Consider the following 19,615-nt stretch of genomic DNA (forward strand, 5'->3'; position numbering starts at 1 on the left):
GGTCTAATACATCATTTATCAGCCATCTACAATGCAGTCCTTGGCACACTTCCCAGACAACTGAATGCACACCAAAACCCAGCTGTTTTCAGTGACTCACAGGAGGACAGAGAGAATCAGCATTCCATTGATCACCTTAACGGGCAATCCATTGATCACCCTAATGACAAGACAAGAAGCCTTAGCATCGAGGTCTACCAGAAACCCCCACACACAGACCAGTACCTACTCTTCGACTCTCACCACCCACTGGAACACAAATTGGGGGTCATTAGGACCTTGCAACACAGGGCTCAGAACATCCCTACAACGGTAGAGGGAAAAGAGAAGGAGCAGAATCACATCAAGAAAGCACTTCAGAACTGCGGGTATCCCAACTGGTCTTTCTTCAAGAGCAGAAAAAGGAACATAATGGACAAGGAGGATAACAGGAACAAACGCAAGAACATTGTCATTCCCTACGTTTCTGGTCTATCTGAGAAACTCAGGAGGATCTTCTACAAACACAACATTCCGGTAAATTTCAGACCCAGTAACACCCTGAAGCAGAAACTGGTCCACCCTAAGGACAGAATAGCCAGACACAAAGGCCGTTCACATCCAGCCCCCAGTGACCCACACCAACAGGATGACTCAACGACACCTTAGATGAGCTTTTCATCCATGAGAGGATAAATACCTGATACTCCCTACTAGTCAGACAGAACTGAAGAAGCCTTTCGGATGAGGGGTGAAATGTCTTCAAGAATCTTAAAGCAAGTCCAGTTGCTCTCTTTTGCCACCCACAATCCAAGTAATATGAACTTAATTTTGTTGTTTAGATTCAACAAAGTTAGTCTTTGTATGAATTACTTAATTTTTTTATGTTATAAATGAAATTTGCAAGTAAAACCAACTTGGTTTTATCATGTAGATCAAACAAAACTATATTTTGTTTAAAAACATATGTAGTTTTGTTTGATCTACATGATAAAACCAAGTTGGTTTTACTTGCAAATTTCATTTCTAACATAAAAACTTCATTTTTTTAACATAGTTAATGACATTTGCATGCAAGATCAACTTTATTTTATTATGTACATCAAACCAAGTGACTTATCCTGTTCTACAGGGTCGCAGGCAAACTGAAGCCTATCCCAGCCTATGGGCGAGAGGCGGGGTACACCCTGGACAATTCGCCAGGTTATCGCGGGGCTGACATATATATATGTCAGCCCCGCGATAACCTGGCGAATTGTCCACTGTAAAAAATGACTTTGGGGTGTTGTAAATAAGCTATAGTTAAATGTGTATAGTATACATAAAATTACAACATTCTGTCAGCTTCACTATAATATTACATAAACTACACTCAGTTGCCTAATTTTATTATGTAAAACATACTTGGAACGACACACGTTATTTATCACTAAATTCCTTGCAAGTTATATGCAGAATGTTAAGTATCCGGTGAAATGTATCCTAAATTTATATGTAATCAGTAGACATGTGCATTTGGCATGAAATAACGTTAGGCCCAGCACTCAAGTTCTCTGACTGAATCGAGAGAATTGAAGCCAAAGAGCAAGAGCTGTCACCGAATCATCCGGCGACGACGTGCTCAAGGCTCATTGATTGCGACCTGATTGCGACTCATCTCATCTTCACTATAAGGTAAGGTTTCCAACGTGTTAAAGCTTAAAGGTATCAACTTATGGGTCCAACATAGTAATGGTTACTGCCTATCCTTACCACCGAATTGTGAAATGGCTGGTAAGGCTATGGACACATGGAATATAAGGTGAAACTGTGAGGATTCAACCACATTTTGAATTAAATTGATCGAACTTTGTGTCTCATGGTATGAACTTCAAAGGCAACGCGACAACGCAGGACGTGGGGTTAACGTTATTGCAACCATGAGACACTGGCGCAAATGTGATTTTACCAATAAGTTGCTCATTATATCTTTCTGACGTTATTGAGGATATTTGTTTTCATCCGTCATAATCTCCTTGTGTTGGTATCATTTCAAGCTTAGTAGTGTAAGTTGTTCATATCTATGCTGTTCGGTTCGAACTAAGGTCAGGCAGCTAGCCACTTAGTTTGTTGCTAGCGAGCTAATGCTAAGCGAACTAGCTAACGTAATGTTTAAAATTCAGAAGTGGCGGTATTTCACTGTGACAGCTAGGTGGATAACTTCACTGACATTTGGTTAAGTGGATAAAGCAAATAAAGTTGGGTTACAATAATATATTCGGTTTAAACAATGCCCAAAATGTTAAGTTCAAATTAGCATTAGGTAGTTTCTGCCATGACCATAGCTCATGACCAACTTAAACTCCTCCACTTGAGGCAGGACTTCTCCACCAACCTGGAGAGGGCAAGCCACCCTTTTCCGGTCGAGAACCATGGCCTCGGACTTGGAGGTGCTGATTCTCATCCCAGCCGCTTCACACTCGACTGCAAACCACCCCAGTGCATGCTGAAGGTCCTGGTTTGAAGAAGCCAACAGGACAACATCATCCGCAAAAAGCAGAGATGAAATCCTGTGGTTCCCAAACAGGATTCCTTCCGGCCCCTGGCTGCGCCTAGAAATTCTGTCCATAAAAATTATGAACAGAACCGGTGACAAAGGGCAGCCCTGACGGAGTCCAACATGCACTGGGAACAGGTCTGACTTACTGCCGGCAATGCGAACCAGACTCCTGCTCCGTTCGTACAGGGACCGGACAGCCCTTAGCAAAGAGCCCCGAACCCCATACTCCCGAAGCACCCCCCACAGAATACCACGGGGGACACGGTCGAATGCCTTCTCCAGATCCACAAAGCACATGTGGACTGGTTGGGCAAACTCCCATGAACCCTCGAGCACCCTATGAAGGGTATAGAGCTGGTCCAGTGTTCCGCGACCAGGACGAAAACCGCATTGTTCCTCCTGGATCCGAGGTTCGACTATTGGTCGAATTCTCCTCTCCAGTACCCTGGAGTAAACTTTCCCTGGGAGGCTGAGAAGTGTGATTCCCCTATAATTGGAGCACACTCTCCGGTCCCCTTTCTTAAAAAGAGGGACCACCACCCCAGTCTGCCACTCCAGAGGCACTGTCCCCGACCGCCACGCGATGTTGCAGAGGCGTGTCAACCAAGACAGCCCCACAACATCCAGAGACTTGAGATACTCAGGGCGGATCTCATCCACCCCCGGTGCCTTGCCACCGAGGAGCTTGCAAACCACCTCAGTGACTTCGGCTTGGGTAATGGACGAGTCCACCTCTGAGTCATCAGCCTCAGTCTCCTCAGTGGAAGACATGACGGTGGGATTGAGGAGATCCTCAAAGTATTCCTTCCACCGCCCGACAATGTCCCCAGTCGAGGTCAACAGCTCCCCACCCGCACTGTAAACAGTGTTGGCAGAGTACTGCTTCCCCCTCCTGAGGCGCCGGACGGTTTGCCAGAATTTCTTCGAGGCCGACCGATAGTCCTTCTCCATGGCCTCCCCGAACTCCTCCCAGTTCCGAGTTTTTGCCTCCGCAACTGCCCGAGCTGCAGCACGCCTGGCCTGCCGATACCCGTCGGCTGCCTCAGGAGTCCCGGAGGTCAACATGGCCCGATAGGACTCCTTCTTCAGCTTGACGGCATCCCTTACTTCCGGTGTCCACCACCGGGTTCGGGGATTGCCGCCACGACAGGCACCGGAGACCTTGCGGCCACAGCTCCGAACAGCTGCATCCACAATGGAGGTAGAGAACATGGTCCACTCAGACTCAATGTCCCCCGCCTCCCTCGGAAGCTGGGAAAAGCTCTCCCGGAGGTGGGAGTTAAAGACCTCCCCAACAGAGTGCTCGGCCAGACGTTCCCAGCAGACCCTCACCATACGTTTGGGCCTGCCAGGTCTGTCCAGCTTCCTCCTCCGCCAGCGGATCCAACTCACCACCAGGTGGTGATCAGTTGACAACTCAGCCCCTCTCTTCACCCGAGTGTCCAAGACATAGGGTCGGAGATCAGATGACACGACTACAAAGTCGATCATCGACCTCCGACCTAAGGTGTCCTGGTGCCACGTGCACTTATGGACACCCCTATGCTCGAACATGGTGTTCGTTATGGACAAACTGTGACTAGCACAGAAGTCCAATAACAAAACACCACTCGGGTTCAGATCGGGGAGGCCGTTCCTCCCAACCACGCCCCTCCAGGTGTCACTGTCATCGCCCACGTGAGCATTGAAGTCCCCCAGTAGCACAATGGAGTCCCCAGTCTGAGCACCCCTCAGTACCTCTCCCAGGGACTCCAAGAAGGCCGGATACTCTATACTGCTATTTGGCCCGTAGGCACAAACAACAGCAAGAGCCCTCTCCCCAATCCGAAGGCGCAGAGAGGCGACCCTCTCGTTCACTGGGGTAAACTCCAACACATGGCGGCTGAGCTGGGGAGCTATAAGGAAGCCCACACCAGCCCGCCGCCGCTCACCACGGGCGACTCCAGAGAAGTGGAAAGTCCAGCCCCTCTCGAGGAGCTGGGTTCCAGAGCCCAAGCTGTGCATGGAGGTGAGCCCGACTATCTCTAGCCGGTACCTCTCAACCTCCCGCACAAGCTCAGGCTCCTTCCCCCCCAGCGAAGTGACATTCCATGTCCCAACAGCCAGCCGCTGTGTCCGGGGATCAGGTCGTCGAGGCCCCTGCCTTCGACTGCCACCCAATCCACACTGCACCAAACCCCTACTGCTACCTCTGTGGGTGGTGAACCCACAGGAGGTCGGGCCCACGTCACCTCTTCGGGCTGAGCCCGGCCGGGCCCCATGGGCAAAGGCCCGGCCACCAAGCGCTCGCATACGAGCCCCAACCCCGGGCCTGGCTCCAGGGTGGGGCCCCGGCTGCGTCCTACCGGGCGACGTCACGGTCCTGGATTTTTTCTCCATAGGGGTTTTTTGGTGAACTGCTCTTGGTCTGGCCTGTCACCTAGGACCTGTCTGCCTTGGGAAACCCTAACAGGGGCATAATGCCCCCGACAACATAGCTCCTAGGATCATTCAAGCACACAAACCCCTCCACCACAATAAGGTGGCAGTTCTAGGAGGGGACCATGGTCATGACTATGGTCATGAGCTTTGGGTAATGACAGAAAGAACAAGATCACGGATACAAGCGGCTGAAATGAGTTTCCTTCGCAGGGTGGCTGGGCGCTCCCTTAGAGATAGGGTGAGAAGCACAGTCACTCGGGAGGAGCTCGGAGTAGAGCCGCTGCTCCTCCACATCGAGAGGAACCAGCTGAGGTGGCTCGGGCATCTTTTTCGGATGCCTCCTGGACGCCTCCCTGGGGAGGTGTTCCAGGCATGTCCCCCCGGGAGGAGGCCCCGGGGAAGACCCAGGACACGCTGGAGGGACTATGTCTCTCGGCTGGCCTGGGAACGCCTCGGTGTTCTTCCCGAGGAGCTGGCCGAGGTGTCTGGGGAAAGGGAAGTTTGGGCTTCCATGCTTAGACTGCTGCCTCCGCGACCCGGTCCTGGATAAGCGGAAGAAGACGAGATGAGACGAGACGAGTTTCTGCCATTTAGTAGGCTACCGACTACCTCGCTAGTTAGGTTTATGAATTTCTCTGGTTCATAGATACATTGAATTGTTGGGATGTGGGCTTGTTTACACTGTGCTAATATAATATGGCTAATGAGCATAAATATTAAGCCTGCTAACCGTGTGAAAGTGAACAATAGCATGTTTGTGCTACTTATAGCCGAGGTGGTACCAGCTGAAAGGCAGTGGACGTACCAAAATAGTAAAGAGAGGCGCCAAAGTATTCTGCTAAGGTAAGTAACCAACTATGGTAACTAAACATAAATATCTTGAAAAGCTATCATTTTATTGCCATCATTCTTAGGAATACCTTATTTTATGTTTCACTATTTTAGAGATTTTTTGACTGTGTTATGCTGGTGTTATGAGCATCTAATGTTAAACAGTAAGTTAAAATCTAAATCTGGCTAATTTGCTTGCAAATGGCTAACTGTAAAGTTGCTGTGAGACTTTTTCCAAGTTACAGTAGGTCATTGTTTGAGTATTTGTAGTACCTTATACAAACACCAAGGCAAAGACAATGCAGTATATTTTAACATGGCAGTGCTGGTGTTTTAGTGTGCCTCTCCTAAGTTTTGGCAGCAGAATGCACACAAAAAGGCAGGGCAGGGCTGGAAAATGCTGTTGAAATATGCAGCTTCCGCTCTTATTGAATCTAAAATTTAACTGAATATCTGCAGTTGCCTGCTGTCTTTGTGTCAATTATAATTTTCAGTTATGTAGGCTAACCTCTAGGTTGTTTTTTGTTTGTTTGTTTGTTTACAGCATTGACAACCATCATTTGACAGCCTTTGTAAAGATAAGACAATGATACCAAACTGGCAATCTCAGGCTCTAGGAAATGAATTGGCATTGCAAAACATGTGATTTTGTGGCACAAAGAAGGTCTGAATTGTTAAAACATTATAGACTAAAACATGGACACTGTGGTCGAAACCAGTCAGTACCATGACTACATTCTGATTGTCCGTGCTCTTTCAAGACCTGGAGTGCATTGCGTACCCATTTGTCACAATATCATATACAATCTACAGCATCAAATCAGCTAAGACCGTTTACATGTCTTGTGTGCCGATCATGTGGTTTCCAAACAGAGAGGCAATATTTTGAGCATATTGGAAGTCATCTTAAAAGATTTGAAACTGTAAGTTGTGTGTTCCAAGATTGTGATCACACCACAAACATATACAGAACATTTTTCTCTCACAAAAGCAAAAAACATACTCCTCATACACATGAAGATTTCAAGAGGTCGGTTTTTCAGGATGAGCAATGCCAGTTAGTTGACGAAGGTGAAGAAAATGAAAGCAACTTTGATTCTGTCTTTGACAGGAATCCTGTCTTTGACAGGAGGAAGAAGAAGATATAAGAAAGACAATTGTTGACAGACTTGGATGTCTCTTCCTTAAATTGGAGAGCATTTTTAATGTCTCCAAGACATGTTTGAATTACATCATAGAAGAGCTTCATTTCATTATTTCTGCTGCTTCAGGTCCAGTTATTAAAGAGATTTTACTAAGCACTTTGCAAAAGCATGGGTGCAATATTGATGATTCTGTGGTTTCAGAGCTAGTGACAAATATTTGCCAGCAAAACCCTGTAAGTTCAGCTTTAGCCGCAGATGGGCCTTTCAGCACATCTTACAAAAGAAGCATCTTCTTGAAGGAACACTTTTCTGTCGTAGAACCTGTTGAATACATTCTTGATGACAAGGAGCACAAAACCTTCCAGTGTGTGCCAATTTTGCCTGTGCTTTCTCAGCTTTTGGTCAACAAAGACATCCAGGATAATGTCTTCCATAGCAGGACACATTCTGAAGCAGATTACAGGTCCTTTCATGATGGGTCACATTACAGAGACAACCAGTTCTTATCTACAGATGATACAAAATTGTCACTAATACTTTATGTTGATGATTTTGAAGTTTGTAATCCATTAGGGACGTCACGGAAAAAGCACAAGATCACAGCTGTGTATTGGGTATTGGGAGATATCCCAGCTACTTTGAGATCTACACTCCCCTCTATTTTTCTTGCCATCCTTTGCAGGGCAGATGATATTAAACGGTATGGATACCCTAAAGTGCTAGAACCTTTGCTCAGAGATTTGAAGGTTTTAGAGGATGAAGGGATCTATGTTCCATGTTTGGATAAAAACCTCAAAGGCACTGCATTCTGTGTGGTTGCAGACAATCTCGACGCTCATTCAATTGGGGGGTTCGTCGAAAGCTTTTCTGCATCACATTATTGCCGCTTTTGTACAGCAGAACGTGCTGAGGTTCAAAGTCATGGCGTAAATACAGGAATATTCCCTCTTCGAACAAAGCATGACCACAGTCTGCATGTTGAAAATGCATTGAACAACTCTACACAGGGCCATTGTTTTGGAGTAAAATCACAGTGTGCCATCTCCGACAGACTTAGCTTTTTTCATGCCATCTCTGGTTACCCTCCAGATGTTATGCATGATCTGCTTGAGGGAATAGTACCCCTGGAACTTGCTTTATGTCTGAATATTCTCATCAAGAAGAAGTTTTCCTCTCTTGAGGAGTTAAATCATTCTATCCGACAGTTTCCCTACAAATGGTCTGACAAAACAAACTGCCCTCAAGCTGTACCACTGGACTTACCCTCACGGAGAAGCATAGGAGGCAACGCACATGAGAACTGGTGTTTGTTGCGGTTGTTGCCTTTTATGGTCGGCAGAAAAGTACCAGAAGATGACCTTGTGTGGCAGGTCATAATGACTCTTAAAGATATTGTTGAGCTTGTTATGGCTCCAGTTCATACACACTACACAATTGGTTACCTTGAGAGTAAGATTGGTGAGCACCGACACAGATTTTTGGAAGTGTTCCCAGAAGAAAGAATTATTCCCAAGCACCATTTTCTCAAGCACTATCCATGGCTCATCACAGCCTTTGGACCGGTAGTGGCTTTGTGGACGATGAGGTTTGAAGGGAAGCACAGCTTTTTTAAGAAGATTGTGCGCCAGACCGGTTCCTTTCGAAATATCTTAATGACAATGGCTAAGAGGGCAGCACGGTGGTGTAGTGGTTAGCGCTGTTGCCTCACAGCAAGAAGGTCCTGGGTTCGAGCCCCGGGGCCGGTGAGGGCCTTTCTGTGTGGATTTTGCATGTTCTCCCCGTGTCCGCGTGAGTTTCCTCCGGGTGCTCCGGTTTCCCCCACAGTCCAAAGACATGCAGGTTAGGTTAACTGGTGACTCTAAATTGACCGTAGGTGTGAATGTGAGTGTGAATGGTTGTCTGTGTCTATGTGTCAGCCCTGTGATGACCTGGCGACTTGTCCAGGGTGTACCCCGCCTTTCGCCCGTAGTCAGCTGGGATAGGCTCCAGCTTGCCTGCGACCCTGTAGAAGGATAAAGCGGCTAGAGATAATGAGATGAGATGAACTGTTGAAGTTCTCAGAGGAGATATCAAAGAGTCCATTGCAAGGAAGTTTCCCAGTGAATTGTCTGTGAACATGGCAAAAAAAGTGTCAATTTTGGGCACTGAGTATGCTGTTGGAATGCTGTTGCCTTATGGACAAACTGGAGGATTGCCTGATTTTGCCGAAATAGTTCAGATTATCATTGTGGATGGAGCTCCATTTTTTGTCATGAAGATATTAAGTGCATGGTATGATGAACATTTCCGGGCTTTTGAAGTTGAATACACAAGAAGGATAGAAGTCCTCGAACAACCACAGCTGGCTGATATCTATCCCCTAACAGCATACAAAGTCGCAGGCAGACAAATGGTGTCTCTAAAACACTTTATTTGCGCATCAGAATAGGTAATTGCACATAAAGCATTTCATATGGCAGTATTATCCTTACATGTTGAATTAAAAACACTTCTTTAGATGTTTCTGAAAGGGCACAGTTCAGCTTGTTTACTGGCCTACTATATTGCTGTAGTCAGAAGTAACCCAACATAAGATTGAAGGGAGATTTATTTCATTATTAAAGGAACCATATGTAAGAAATGTAAATTAATCATAAAATTTACATTACAAAAGTGAATTTGCAGCCCTCAACTTGTTGACGTTGTCATTATATGTTTACTATGTGTATATTATGTGTTTTGGCCTGTTGCGCCACCCTCCACCAGTCTGATTTTAGGATCCTAGGCCTAGCTGGCAAAATCTTGTTTGGGAGGAGGAGGAGAGGGTACTATGTTCTGTAGTATTTTGAATGTGATTGCAGTACCAGTTTTGGCCACAAACTTACATACTGTTCCTTTAAACTCCAACTCTATGAACAATTCTGTAGTCTATTTCAGTCATTAACAAATTATTCTTTTTTTCCCCCATCACAGCTGAGTGCATCCAGACCAGCAGGAATGTCTCCGCCAGCCCAATTAAGAGTGGTGATTAAAAACGGTGATGTGAGGAAGCTTATCCTTCCCTCTGGCATTCCTGAAACCGTAGAAGCACTTTGCGCAATAATCCTGGAGACATTCCAACCTGATGGGGATTTTTCTGTAATGTATGAGGATAAAGATTTTGGCAATGAATATTTCACACTGACCTCAACTGCAGATATAAATGACAAGAGCACAATCAAAATTGTCCAAGTGGAGTCCACAGTCACCCTTACCTTCAGCCCTATAGCTGAATCTGAGCCGATGACATCTACTCCAAGATCATCACAAGATACTTCAAATTCTGAGGCACAACATAGTGCAGATGACACCTTGAGCAGTAGCTCAAGAGACACAGAGATCCTTCCAAATTCTTGCCGATTGGAACCTTGGCCCCTACACTTTGAGATACCCAAGTTTTCACGCGATGTGGAGTTGATTCTGCAAGAGGCAAACAAACTTTACCATATGAATGGCACGCTATTCAATGACACAAGGGTGAAGGCAGCTATTAGGCACACTTTGTCTGACGCAATCTTCCATTATACAGCTTATCCCAAGGATGACCACATACTACAAGTTGTGCAAGCGCTTGTGGAGAAGTTTCCATGTCTCAAGGAGCCTGGGTCCTTTTCAGGGATGTATGGCTGGCAACAAAGTCTGAAAACAAGGATGAGCAATTTCCGTAGGATACTGAAAAGTCGCAAAGTATCCTGCCCGGAAATTGAAGTGAATTTTTTAAAAAGGAAAGGTTCAGCAAACCATCCCCCGGCAAAAAACATAAAATGACCAAGAAGGGCAGAAGTAAATTATCTTCCTCCTTATCCAGTGGGAGAAACACAGGAGAGTTTGGAAAAAGAAAGACTCGACTTGCTTTATGAAGTGAAGAAAAAGCATAATGAAAGGGCCATTGCTGCAAAAATGGACAAGACATTTGCAGTTCGTAGGCTTGAAGTTGTCCATGATGGTCCCTCTGTCCAGGATTTTATGGAGAGATGGCCTGCCTTGTTCCAAGAGGATCAAGTAAGATAGCTCAATCTGTAATATCTTGTTTCCATTTCAGTTTGTGTTTATTGTTATCAATCCATGCACAAATTCTAAAATGATTTATTGCGGAGCACTGTGCTTTTTTGTAATTTTAGGTTAAAAAGGAGTTCAGAAGAATTACAGCCATTCCACTTGAGTCAACGTTCCTGGACAAACTTGATAGTTACACTCCACAGCTTCTCAGCGTGATGAGAAGCAAGGGAGGAGTGGCTGGAACCAAGATCCGGCCGATCTTGGATACTCTGTGCCAGGTACTCATCGCAATGAGTCTTTTCTTTTTCTGACATTGTAGAATAAAAGTCATCATAACCATTTTTTTTTGAGGTGGTCATCTAGAATGCTTTTCAATTGACATGAATTTAAAAAGTTGCCAACAAGTGTTCAACATGTCTAGAAATCACAGCAAATGTTGACTGCTTGAGGGGCCTAACATATAAAACAATTTGCTCTGTTTTGTTTGTTCACTGCATAACCTTGAGTGTTAGGTCTGTCCAAACTTTTGACTGTTATGTTTTATTTTGCCATGTGTAAATGTGTCTCCTAACAGGTCCATACTAACAGTGAAAGTTTTTATAAGTGTTTATAGATTTTTAGCAAATACATCTCTAAAGTGACATAAGTAAGCCTACATAACCTGCATCAAAATAAAAATACTCCTACAACAGTAATAAAAGGAATGTATCAATGTATAAATGCCATGTATAAATGTGTCTCCTAACAGGTCCATGGTATCGAACATCAAAGATACGCAGTCATCTGCAGCCTCATAGAATACTTTGGAGAAAGCAACGATGACCTGTTTCTCAAGTGCCAGGTATACCCATTTGTAATGGTCATTTGTGTTGACATATTTGTCATTCCTTCCATCTTGTCTGAACAGTTCTCTGGGTATTTGATGCTGTCAGTAAAAAAAAATGTAGGTGGTATTCCAAGTACATGGTTTAGTGCCAAATGTAACATGTCAATTATCTTACCAAGGTTTTAAAGGGGAACGCCAGCACGTCCGAACCTACATTCCAGTGGAAGCAGTGGTTGAGTACAACGAGTTGACAAAATATGAACCGAAATGATGCAACCGGAATGGAGTTATAGCAGTCTTAGCGAGGCAGCAAAATAGCGTAGCAATCAGGGCAAGTAGTTTACGTAGCTTTTACATTCGAAGCTTGCCCTGTTTGCTACACTATTTTGCTGCTTCACTAAAAGCACCATAACTCCGTTCAGGTTGCATCATTTCGGTTCATTCTTTGTCAGCTCGTTGTACTTGACTACTGCTTCCACTGGAATATAGATTGGGACGTGCCGGTGTTCCCCTTTAACACGGAAATCCAGACCCAAATCCAGAAAGATTTAAGGTCTGGCTATGATTAATGAAAATGGCCCAACTCAAATTTGCATGATTGGTGCAGCTTGATTCTGGCGGCATGAGAAATGAGCATCATTAGTTACTGCAAGAGTGACTTGCAGAGCAAATTCAAACTGTGCTCTCACGAGAACTCTGGATTTCCAGAGTACCATAGTGGAGTGTCTACTTTGTTAATGTGCTGTTGTGTTTTTCTTTAATCAAGGAGAATGACCGAAGCAGCCAGTCTCAAACCGTGAAGATCCTTCTGGTCTACACCCAAGATGATCCAGTGGATCCAGTGGATGTTGTACTGGCAATCGATGGTGCTGAAGTGCTCACTAAGTGTGGAAGCAAAACAAAGGCCTGTATACTGCTGATGGGACTGATATATGCCTTGAACCTTGAGTACCCACATCAACTGAAAAACACCTTTGATTTTTTTCAGAAGGTAATTCTTGAGCTTGACCCAAAGAGGCTTCTGAACAAAGTGCAAACACTAAAAACCAAATTACTGGCAAAATAGGATTCTTCTTGTATTGCAGGGTGTCACACAAACACTAAGCCTTTATTTTCTTCTCTTGTTCTCATGAACATGTTTCCATTCTCATTGTTACCTTTATAACTAGAGAAAAATGTTACAAATCTTTGTAACTTGCCCAGTTGTGGGCGTGATGTTTTGATAAAATATGTTTGATACAGTTGCACACAGTACAGTTCTGTAAATACTTAATTAAACCAGTTATGTAAATTTCATGGTGCAGTTTGGTGGAGCCCATGGAAGGTAGTTTGGAAGCATTATGCGTTACTGGAAGACTACTGAAATGTTAGTTTCAAATAATTTTTATAAACAAAGTTTAATTGCGGCGGCACGGTGGTGTAGTGGTTAGTGCTGTCGCCTCACAGCAAGAAGGTCCTGGGTTCGAGCCCCGGGGCCGGCGAGGGCCTTTCTGTGTGGAGTTTTCATGTTCTCCCCGTGTCCGCGTGGGTTTCCTCCGGGTGCTCCGGTTTCCCCCACAGTCCAAAGACATGCAGGTTAGGTTAACTGGTGACTCTAAATTGAGCGTAGGTGTGAATGTGAGTGTGAATGGTTGTCTGTGTCTATGTGTCAGCCCTGTGATGACCTGGCGACTTGTCCAGGGTGTACCCCGCCTTTCACCCATAGTCAGCTGGGATAGGCTCCAGCTTGCCTGCGACCCTGTAGAAGGATAAAGTGGCTAGAGATAATGAGATGAGATGAAGTTTAATTGCAATCTAGTGGATGTTCCACTGGTAATCGATGGAACTGAAGTGCTCACTAAATGTGGAAACAAAAGGCATGTATACTGCTCATGGGACTTTCTTGAGCTTGACCCAAAGAGGAACTAAGTACAAACACTAAAAAGCAAATTACTAATATAATTAGGATTCTTTTTGCATCTCATGGTGTTGCACACGAGGCTTTTTTTTCTTTTGTTTTCCATTCTCATTGTTTTTACCTTTATACCTAGAGATAAATCTTTGTAACTTGCCCAGTTGTGGGCGTGATGTTTTGATAAAAGGTGATGTTTGATAAAATGTGATGCACACAACAATTTCTTAATTAAACCAGCTGTTATGTAAATTGCATGGTGTCATGTTATTACATTACTGTATTGTTATTATAAATTCATGTTGAAAAAATTTGAAGCATGTTAGGTTTGAGAACAGGGAAAGATTAGTAGAAAAAACATAATTTTAAAGGATTGATTAACATTCAGAAAGCTAGAAAAATGTATGTAAAAAACATTCGTAAGCTTTACATAAAATATTATAGTAAAGGATATTTGGAAAACAAACGTAAGATTTACATAAGAAAATTACGTGGAAATTGTTGCCACAATTTTTTTGCGTAAATAAGGTCATTTATTTTTTGTCTCTATAGAGACAAACAACCATAGGCGGTTTTAAACGGGGGCCAGTGCCCCTGTAAAATTACTCCTGGCCCCTGTTGTGGCCCCTGTGCTGAACAGATAATAAGATTTATTAATTTTGACGTGCGCTGGCTCGAAGATCGGAACTGACATGACGGAGTGTTCTACACGGACTCCTTAAAGCGCTACACGCACACTGTTACCTGCAGCAGAAAGACCAGCAGCAGCGCGAATTGTAAACTTCGGATGTGAGAGATAACAGCTGTCACGTCCGAAGTTTTTTTGATTGAAAACCCGGCATCGCGGGAGGGGCGGCACGAGCGCGGGCGCGAAAAAAAAACGCCCCCACCCCCCCCCCCCCCCCCCCCCCAAAAAAAAAAAAGGTCCCCCCCCAAAAAAAACCCGAAAAAAAAAAAAAAAACAAGACGGGCGGGTGTGTGTGTGTGTGTGTGAACATTTTGGATGGGGAAGCCCAATAGACCCTTTTCACTGACGTCACCGGAAACCGGAAGTAAACAAACCCTGCGCCATATTGGAAGACCAACAAACTCGTGATTAGGGGGAAATAACGGCAGCGCGCGGAATTTAAACCCACGAGGCACTTCATTCATCAAAAACCTACAATGGTAAACTTTTGTGCTGTGTTAGGGTGTTCCAACAAAGCTGATGGGAAAGGTGAAAAGTAGTCTTTCTACAGAATACCAGCTGTGATTGAGACACAAGGGGAGCAAACCAAGGAGCTTTCTGCCAGGAGACAGAGAATAAGTGCATTACTGAGTGTCTGTGAGCAAAGAAGAGCCTGAACGTTGCAACCTCCCTATTGGCTGTTTGTAAAAATGTATCAGTTGTTGCCCTTCCCACGGGAATCATCGCGGACTCGAGAGACGAGACCTGACGAGTTAGTTCGTTGGTAGCAGAACAAAATGCCTGGACACAAATCGGGTTTTCAGAAAAGGAAAGAAAATAAACGCAGGGTCGAAAATACAAAAAAGGAGGCAGAAAAAGCAAAACGAGTTTTAAGGTAGGACAAATGGTTACTTTTCTGAGGCAGCCCGCCGTGGCTGCCTGCAGGCTTATTTATTATAGCCCATTTAGTTAAAATAGTTGATATAAAATGTTTATAGTTATGTGATGGTTGTCCTGATTTAGACTGGTGGGTTTTTTTTTGGGGGGGGGGGGGTTGCGCGATGTTGCACCCGGGTCCAGATTAGGGCAGAACCGGCCCTGGCTACATTTCAGGTGTAGTTTGTTTTATGAATGTATGTACTTGCATAGATGTGTACTTGGTCTTCCAAGCGTGTACTTTTTTTTTTATGAATTATCAATATCAATCTCATATATAAAATATCAGTCTCAGATGTGTATACTTGGTCTTTATTGGCGCTTAACAAAATCTCGCGGCGCGGGTGACGTCATGCGGTAGCCCTCTATACCAAAGTTGCGCAGGTGACGTCATCAGTGTGTGTGTGTGTGTGTGTGCGCCTAACTTGTCGTAGCCCCATAATATGCACAATCCCGCCAGCGGAACGTTGTACTAGTCATCAAAAAGACTTTACTACCATAGTACTACACTATGACATTACACAGAGTCTTAAGTAATACATTACGACTTGATCATTGCCATTCTGGTAACAGCAAATTTATAACGGGCCGTGTCCGCGACGTACAACACACGACGAGAAATGTTTAAACGACCATGTAAAGCTGTTAACATTCTGTTGGCTAATACAGAGCCCAACGCGGGGGGGGGGGGGGGGGGGGGAGGCACGAGCGCGAAAAAAAACACGCCCCCCCAAAAAAAAAAACCCGAAAAAAAAAAAAGAGACGTGGGGGCGCCAGCAGGGGGTTTCGCCCGGGGAGTAAATCACTCTAGGATCGCCACTGGTTGTAGTGTTTCAGCCTGCTGTGAATGCTATAGGGCAGAGATTCTCAAACTGTGGTACGCGTACCACTAGTGGTACGCGGGCTCCATTCTAGTGGTACGCCAAAGAATCACTTAATTAAATATAAATAAAATTTAAAAAATAAAATAAAACGTGAAATACTATCCATAATATCCGAATGGATGAAAATATCCTATCAACCGATAACAAGAAAATGAAAGGAGATACAAATTAAGTTAATAATTTTAAAAAAGTTTGCAAGTGCTTCTGGGTAGCCATACGTAGCGTACGTACGCATTCCAGCCGGTTCCGCTGACAGACGGTTATCCGCCATTGGTAGACTAGGCTGTGATGGGAAAAGGTGGAGGTGGCTTTGCTAATTATGACGAGTAGGACAAAATTACTGTCGTGGCTTAAATCCGCGAATGGGAGCGTGGATCAGGAGAGAGGGAGAACTGAAGAGGACGTGTGTGAGCCGAGCGTGGATGCTAACGACAGTGGCAAAACCAGCCCCAGAACTGCTAGCAAACGGCAGAAACCAGTGAGGAGGAAGTATGACGAAAAATACATAAAACTGGGATTCATTTGGAGCGGGACAGAGGAGCTGCCCAGGCCGCAGTGTGTTGTATGCGGGGACGTTCTGAGCAATGAGTCTATGAAACCATCGCATCTCAAACGGCATCTTACAACCAAACACACAGCACTAAAGGACAAACCAATGGATTTTTTTTTTTACGAAAACGTGATGAACTGAAGCATTCCACCTTTCTGTCCTATGGTACACCCGTAGCCAAAGCACAGGAAGCTTCATATCGCGCCAGCCTCCTGATCGCCAGAGCCGGTAAGCCGCACACAATCGGGGAACTGCTGTGTTTGCCATTAGCCAAAGAGATGACACGTATCATGTGTGGAGAGAAAGCTGCCAGAGAGTTAAACTTGGTGCCGCTTTCAAATGACACCATGTCAAGGAGAATAAATGACATGGCTGACGATGTTAAAAAGACACTGATTGAGCGCATTAAGAACAGTAGATATTTTACCATACAGCTTGATGAGACTACAGATGTTGCAGATTTGGCCAATTTATTTGATTCATTATTTAAGTACAGTGTTTTATTTTCCTATATTTAAACAGTGTTACTGTTCAAAGTACTGTGTGTAATGTTACAGTGGCCAACAATATTAAATATACTTGTTAAATAAAACCTCCGCCTTGTTTTTAATGAATGCTTAGGCCTACTATGCTACTGTATTTTAATGTTGGTCATTATGGTGGTACTTGGAGAGCCAAGTATTTTCTGAGGTGGTACTTGGTGAAAAAAGTTTGAGAACCACTGCTATAGGGTGATTCTGAGACCACTGTATGTGAATTTATTTTTTCTTTCTATTTTTCCCCCCTATTGTACATAAAGAGTGAGATGATGACAGTGTGATTTAGATAGTGATTGTACATTCAAGTCTCATGCTGTGAAAAAGAAAATAAATTCATGCTGTGAATTTAAAGTGTCATTGTACAGATAAAAGGTTCATTGTATGCAAAAATAGAAATCTTATTTTACAAAAAAGAGAAACATGGTTTTAAGATTTATTGAGCACAATTTATTTTATGTTTAGGCTATTGAGACAGAATGTTTATCTCATTGTATTTATGCTCAATGCATTTTGTTTTGGTTTTAAATAAACTAAACAAAACATTTTGAACACTTAGGCAGCTGGGCCATAGAAGGTTCACGCTGCACGCTGCATGCTGCACACTACACGCTACACGCGTGTAAAGACAAGTGGACAAACGTAGAATGACTTGCTCTGGGCCATAGAACGGCGTTCACGTTGCACGCTGCACACTTCACACGTGAAGCGTGAAATGAACATGCACACTTTTTTCTAGGCGTGAAGATGGAAATTCCAGTCAATGCATGCGGTCACCGCCGCGCCAGCTAATCAGAACGGGTCTAGGGAGATAACTCTATGCTTTCAGGGGAAAACTTCAGAAAAAATATAATTGAATGGTATAATTGAAAAATAGTTCTTCATCGGGATTGTCAAGCAGATTATAGAATGTTCGGTGAAATTCACCACGGGTTTCTCTCAGAAGGAAGTGTTCTCGGCTCCAAATTCTGTTCCTTTTTCTCTTCCTCTGTCTCAGTAAAAGCAGAATGAGGCAATCGTCGTCATCCGAAGAGTCCATATTGTTGGTTACTCGGTCAAAGTAGAACAGACGCAACACGTGAACATCCAAGCATGAAGTTTAATGGCCCAGGGTCCGGTTCTTCACGTGAACGTGTAGCGTGCAGCATGCAGCGTGCAGCGTGAACCTTCTATGGCCCAGCAGCCTTAAATATTGCCATGTTTTGTCCTTATATGTGCCCCCCTGAAAAAACACTGGCCCCACCTTGGCCCCCCTAGTAATTTTGGTCTAGAACCGCCACTGCAAACAACCATTCACATCTACGGTCAATTTAGAGCCATGGGCGTAGCGGACGCGGGGTACATGTCCTCCGCACTTCCCATATTTGTGCCCTCTGTCCCCCGCACTTTTTACAGCCATTACAATCACTCAATTCATTTTTAACATGTGGAAACGCGTTTTTCCGAGCCGCCTGTAAACGCATCATGAGCAGGCGGAGCTCAGGCGGCAAAGAAACACCGCTGTCGTGTGTGATCAGAGACGCTTTAGAAAATATTGTATCTTTGGTGTGCTTCAGATCTGGGCAGCGCTTCTGTATGTTCAGCAAACCAGCCAAGAGGCTAAAGACTTTAGACAGTTTTTTTTCCAAACAAACCGTGTAAGTTGAGTAATGCTGTTGAATGTAGATAATGTTTAGCTAAAAGATGACAAATAGATGTCAATTTGGTTAGTTAAGCTAGCTAGCTAACTTAGAGGCGGTAGTAACTAGTTACATTTACTCCATTACATTTACTTGAGTAATATTATTCTAAAGTACCGTAAAATACCAAATAATAGCCCGGGCGATTATTTGTCTCAATCACGTAAGAGACCCGGCGCGTATTAGAGACTAGGCGGCTATTTGGAACAGGCGATTAATTCCTTCTTCACAAACACCTTCCCCAAAATCTACCTCAAAACGGGGGAAAAAATCATTCTCAGATAGGCCTACTTTTAACCAGTATAACTTAGTTTGTTTAGAGTTAGATTACAGATAGCACGGTGCCGACTTTGGGGAATTTTGAAGACGCAGAATGCATCTTCGCATGGCACAGTCGGGGTGGATAAAGGATAAATCACACACCTTTTCCTGTTAATGACTAGTTAAGCGCATGCTTTACAAAATAATCAAGAAACCACACCATTGTCTGTGCGCAGCACTGTGATTTAATTACTCTGCAAAGTTATGGTCACTTGCTATCACCCTCACCCATGCAGCCTCCACCCTTTGCGCTTCGCGATGTCTGTCAATCTGAAATTGCATGGAGGGCGCGACGTTGAAGCAACATAATTAGGGTGCGAAGTGTCAAACCAAAGGGTTTTTTCTTATGCTGAAAAATAAGTGACCTGCAGTGGCTACATACTGTCATCTTGC

General features: G+C 44.3%; 1 protein-coding gene across 2 annotated transcripts in view; it reads left to right on the forward strand.

Moving 5' to 3' along the window:
* The window catches only part of LOC132886660 (uncharacterized), a 252,235-nt gene that overhangs the window by 214,741 nt on the left and 17,879 nt on the right, over positions 1-19,615 (forward strand). The window contains exons 5-10 of one of the 2 annotated variants that reach the window (XM_060921593.1): positions 1,515-1,653; positions 5,710-5,782; positions 9,868-10,935; positions 11,055-11,210; positions 11,681-11,773; positions 12,525-12,749. In XM_060921593.1, coding sequence (XP_060777576.1) covers positions 10,834-10,935; positions 11,055-11,210; positions 11,681-11,773; positions 12,525-12,749 — 576 coding nt within the window. In that variant the 5' untranslated portion in view covers positions 1,515-1,653; positions 5,710-5,782; positions 9,868-10,833. Of the gene's footprint in view, positions 1-1,514; positions 1,654-5,709; positions 5,783-9,867; positions 10,936-11,054; positions 11,211-11,680; positions 11,774-12,524; positions 13,346-19,615 lie in introns of those variants that run through there. The other variant, XM_060921594.1, reaches the window with a different exon arrangement.

Source organism: Neoarius graeffei, chromosome 5 (assembly GCF_027579695.1).
Source record: "Neoarius graeffei isolate fNeoGra1 chromosome 5, fNeoGra1.pri, whole genome shotgun sequence".
Classification (NCBI taxonomy): Eukaryota; Metazoa; Chordata; class Actinopteri; order Siluriformes; family Ariidae; genus Neoarius; species Neoarius graeffei.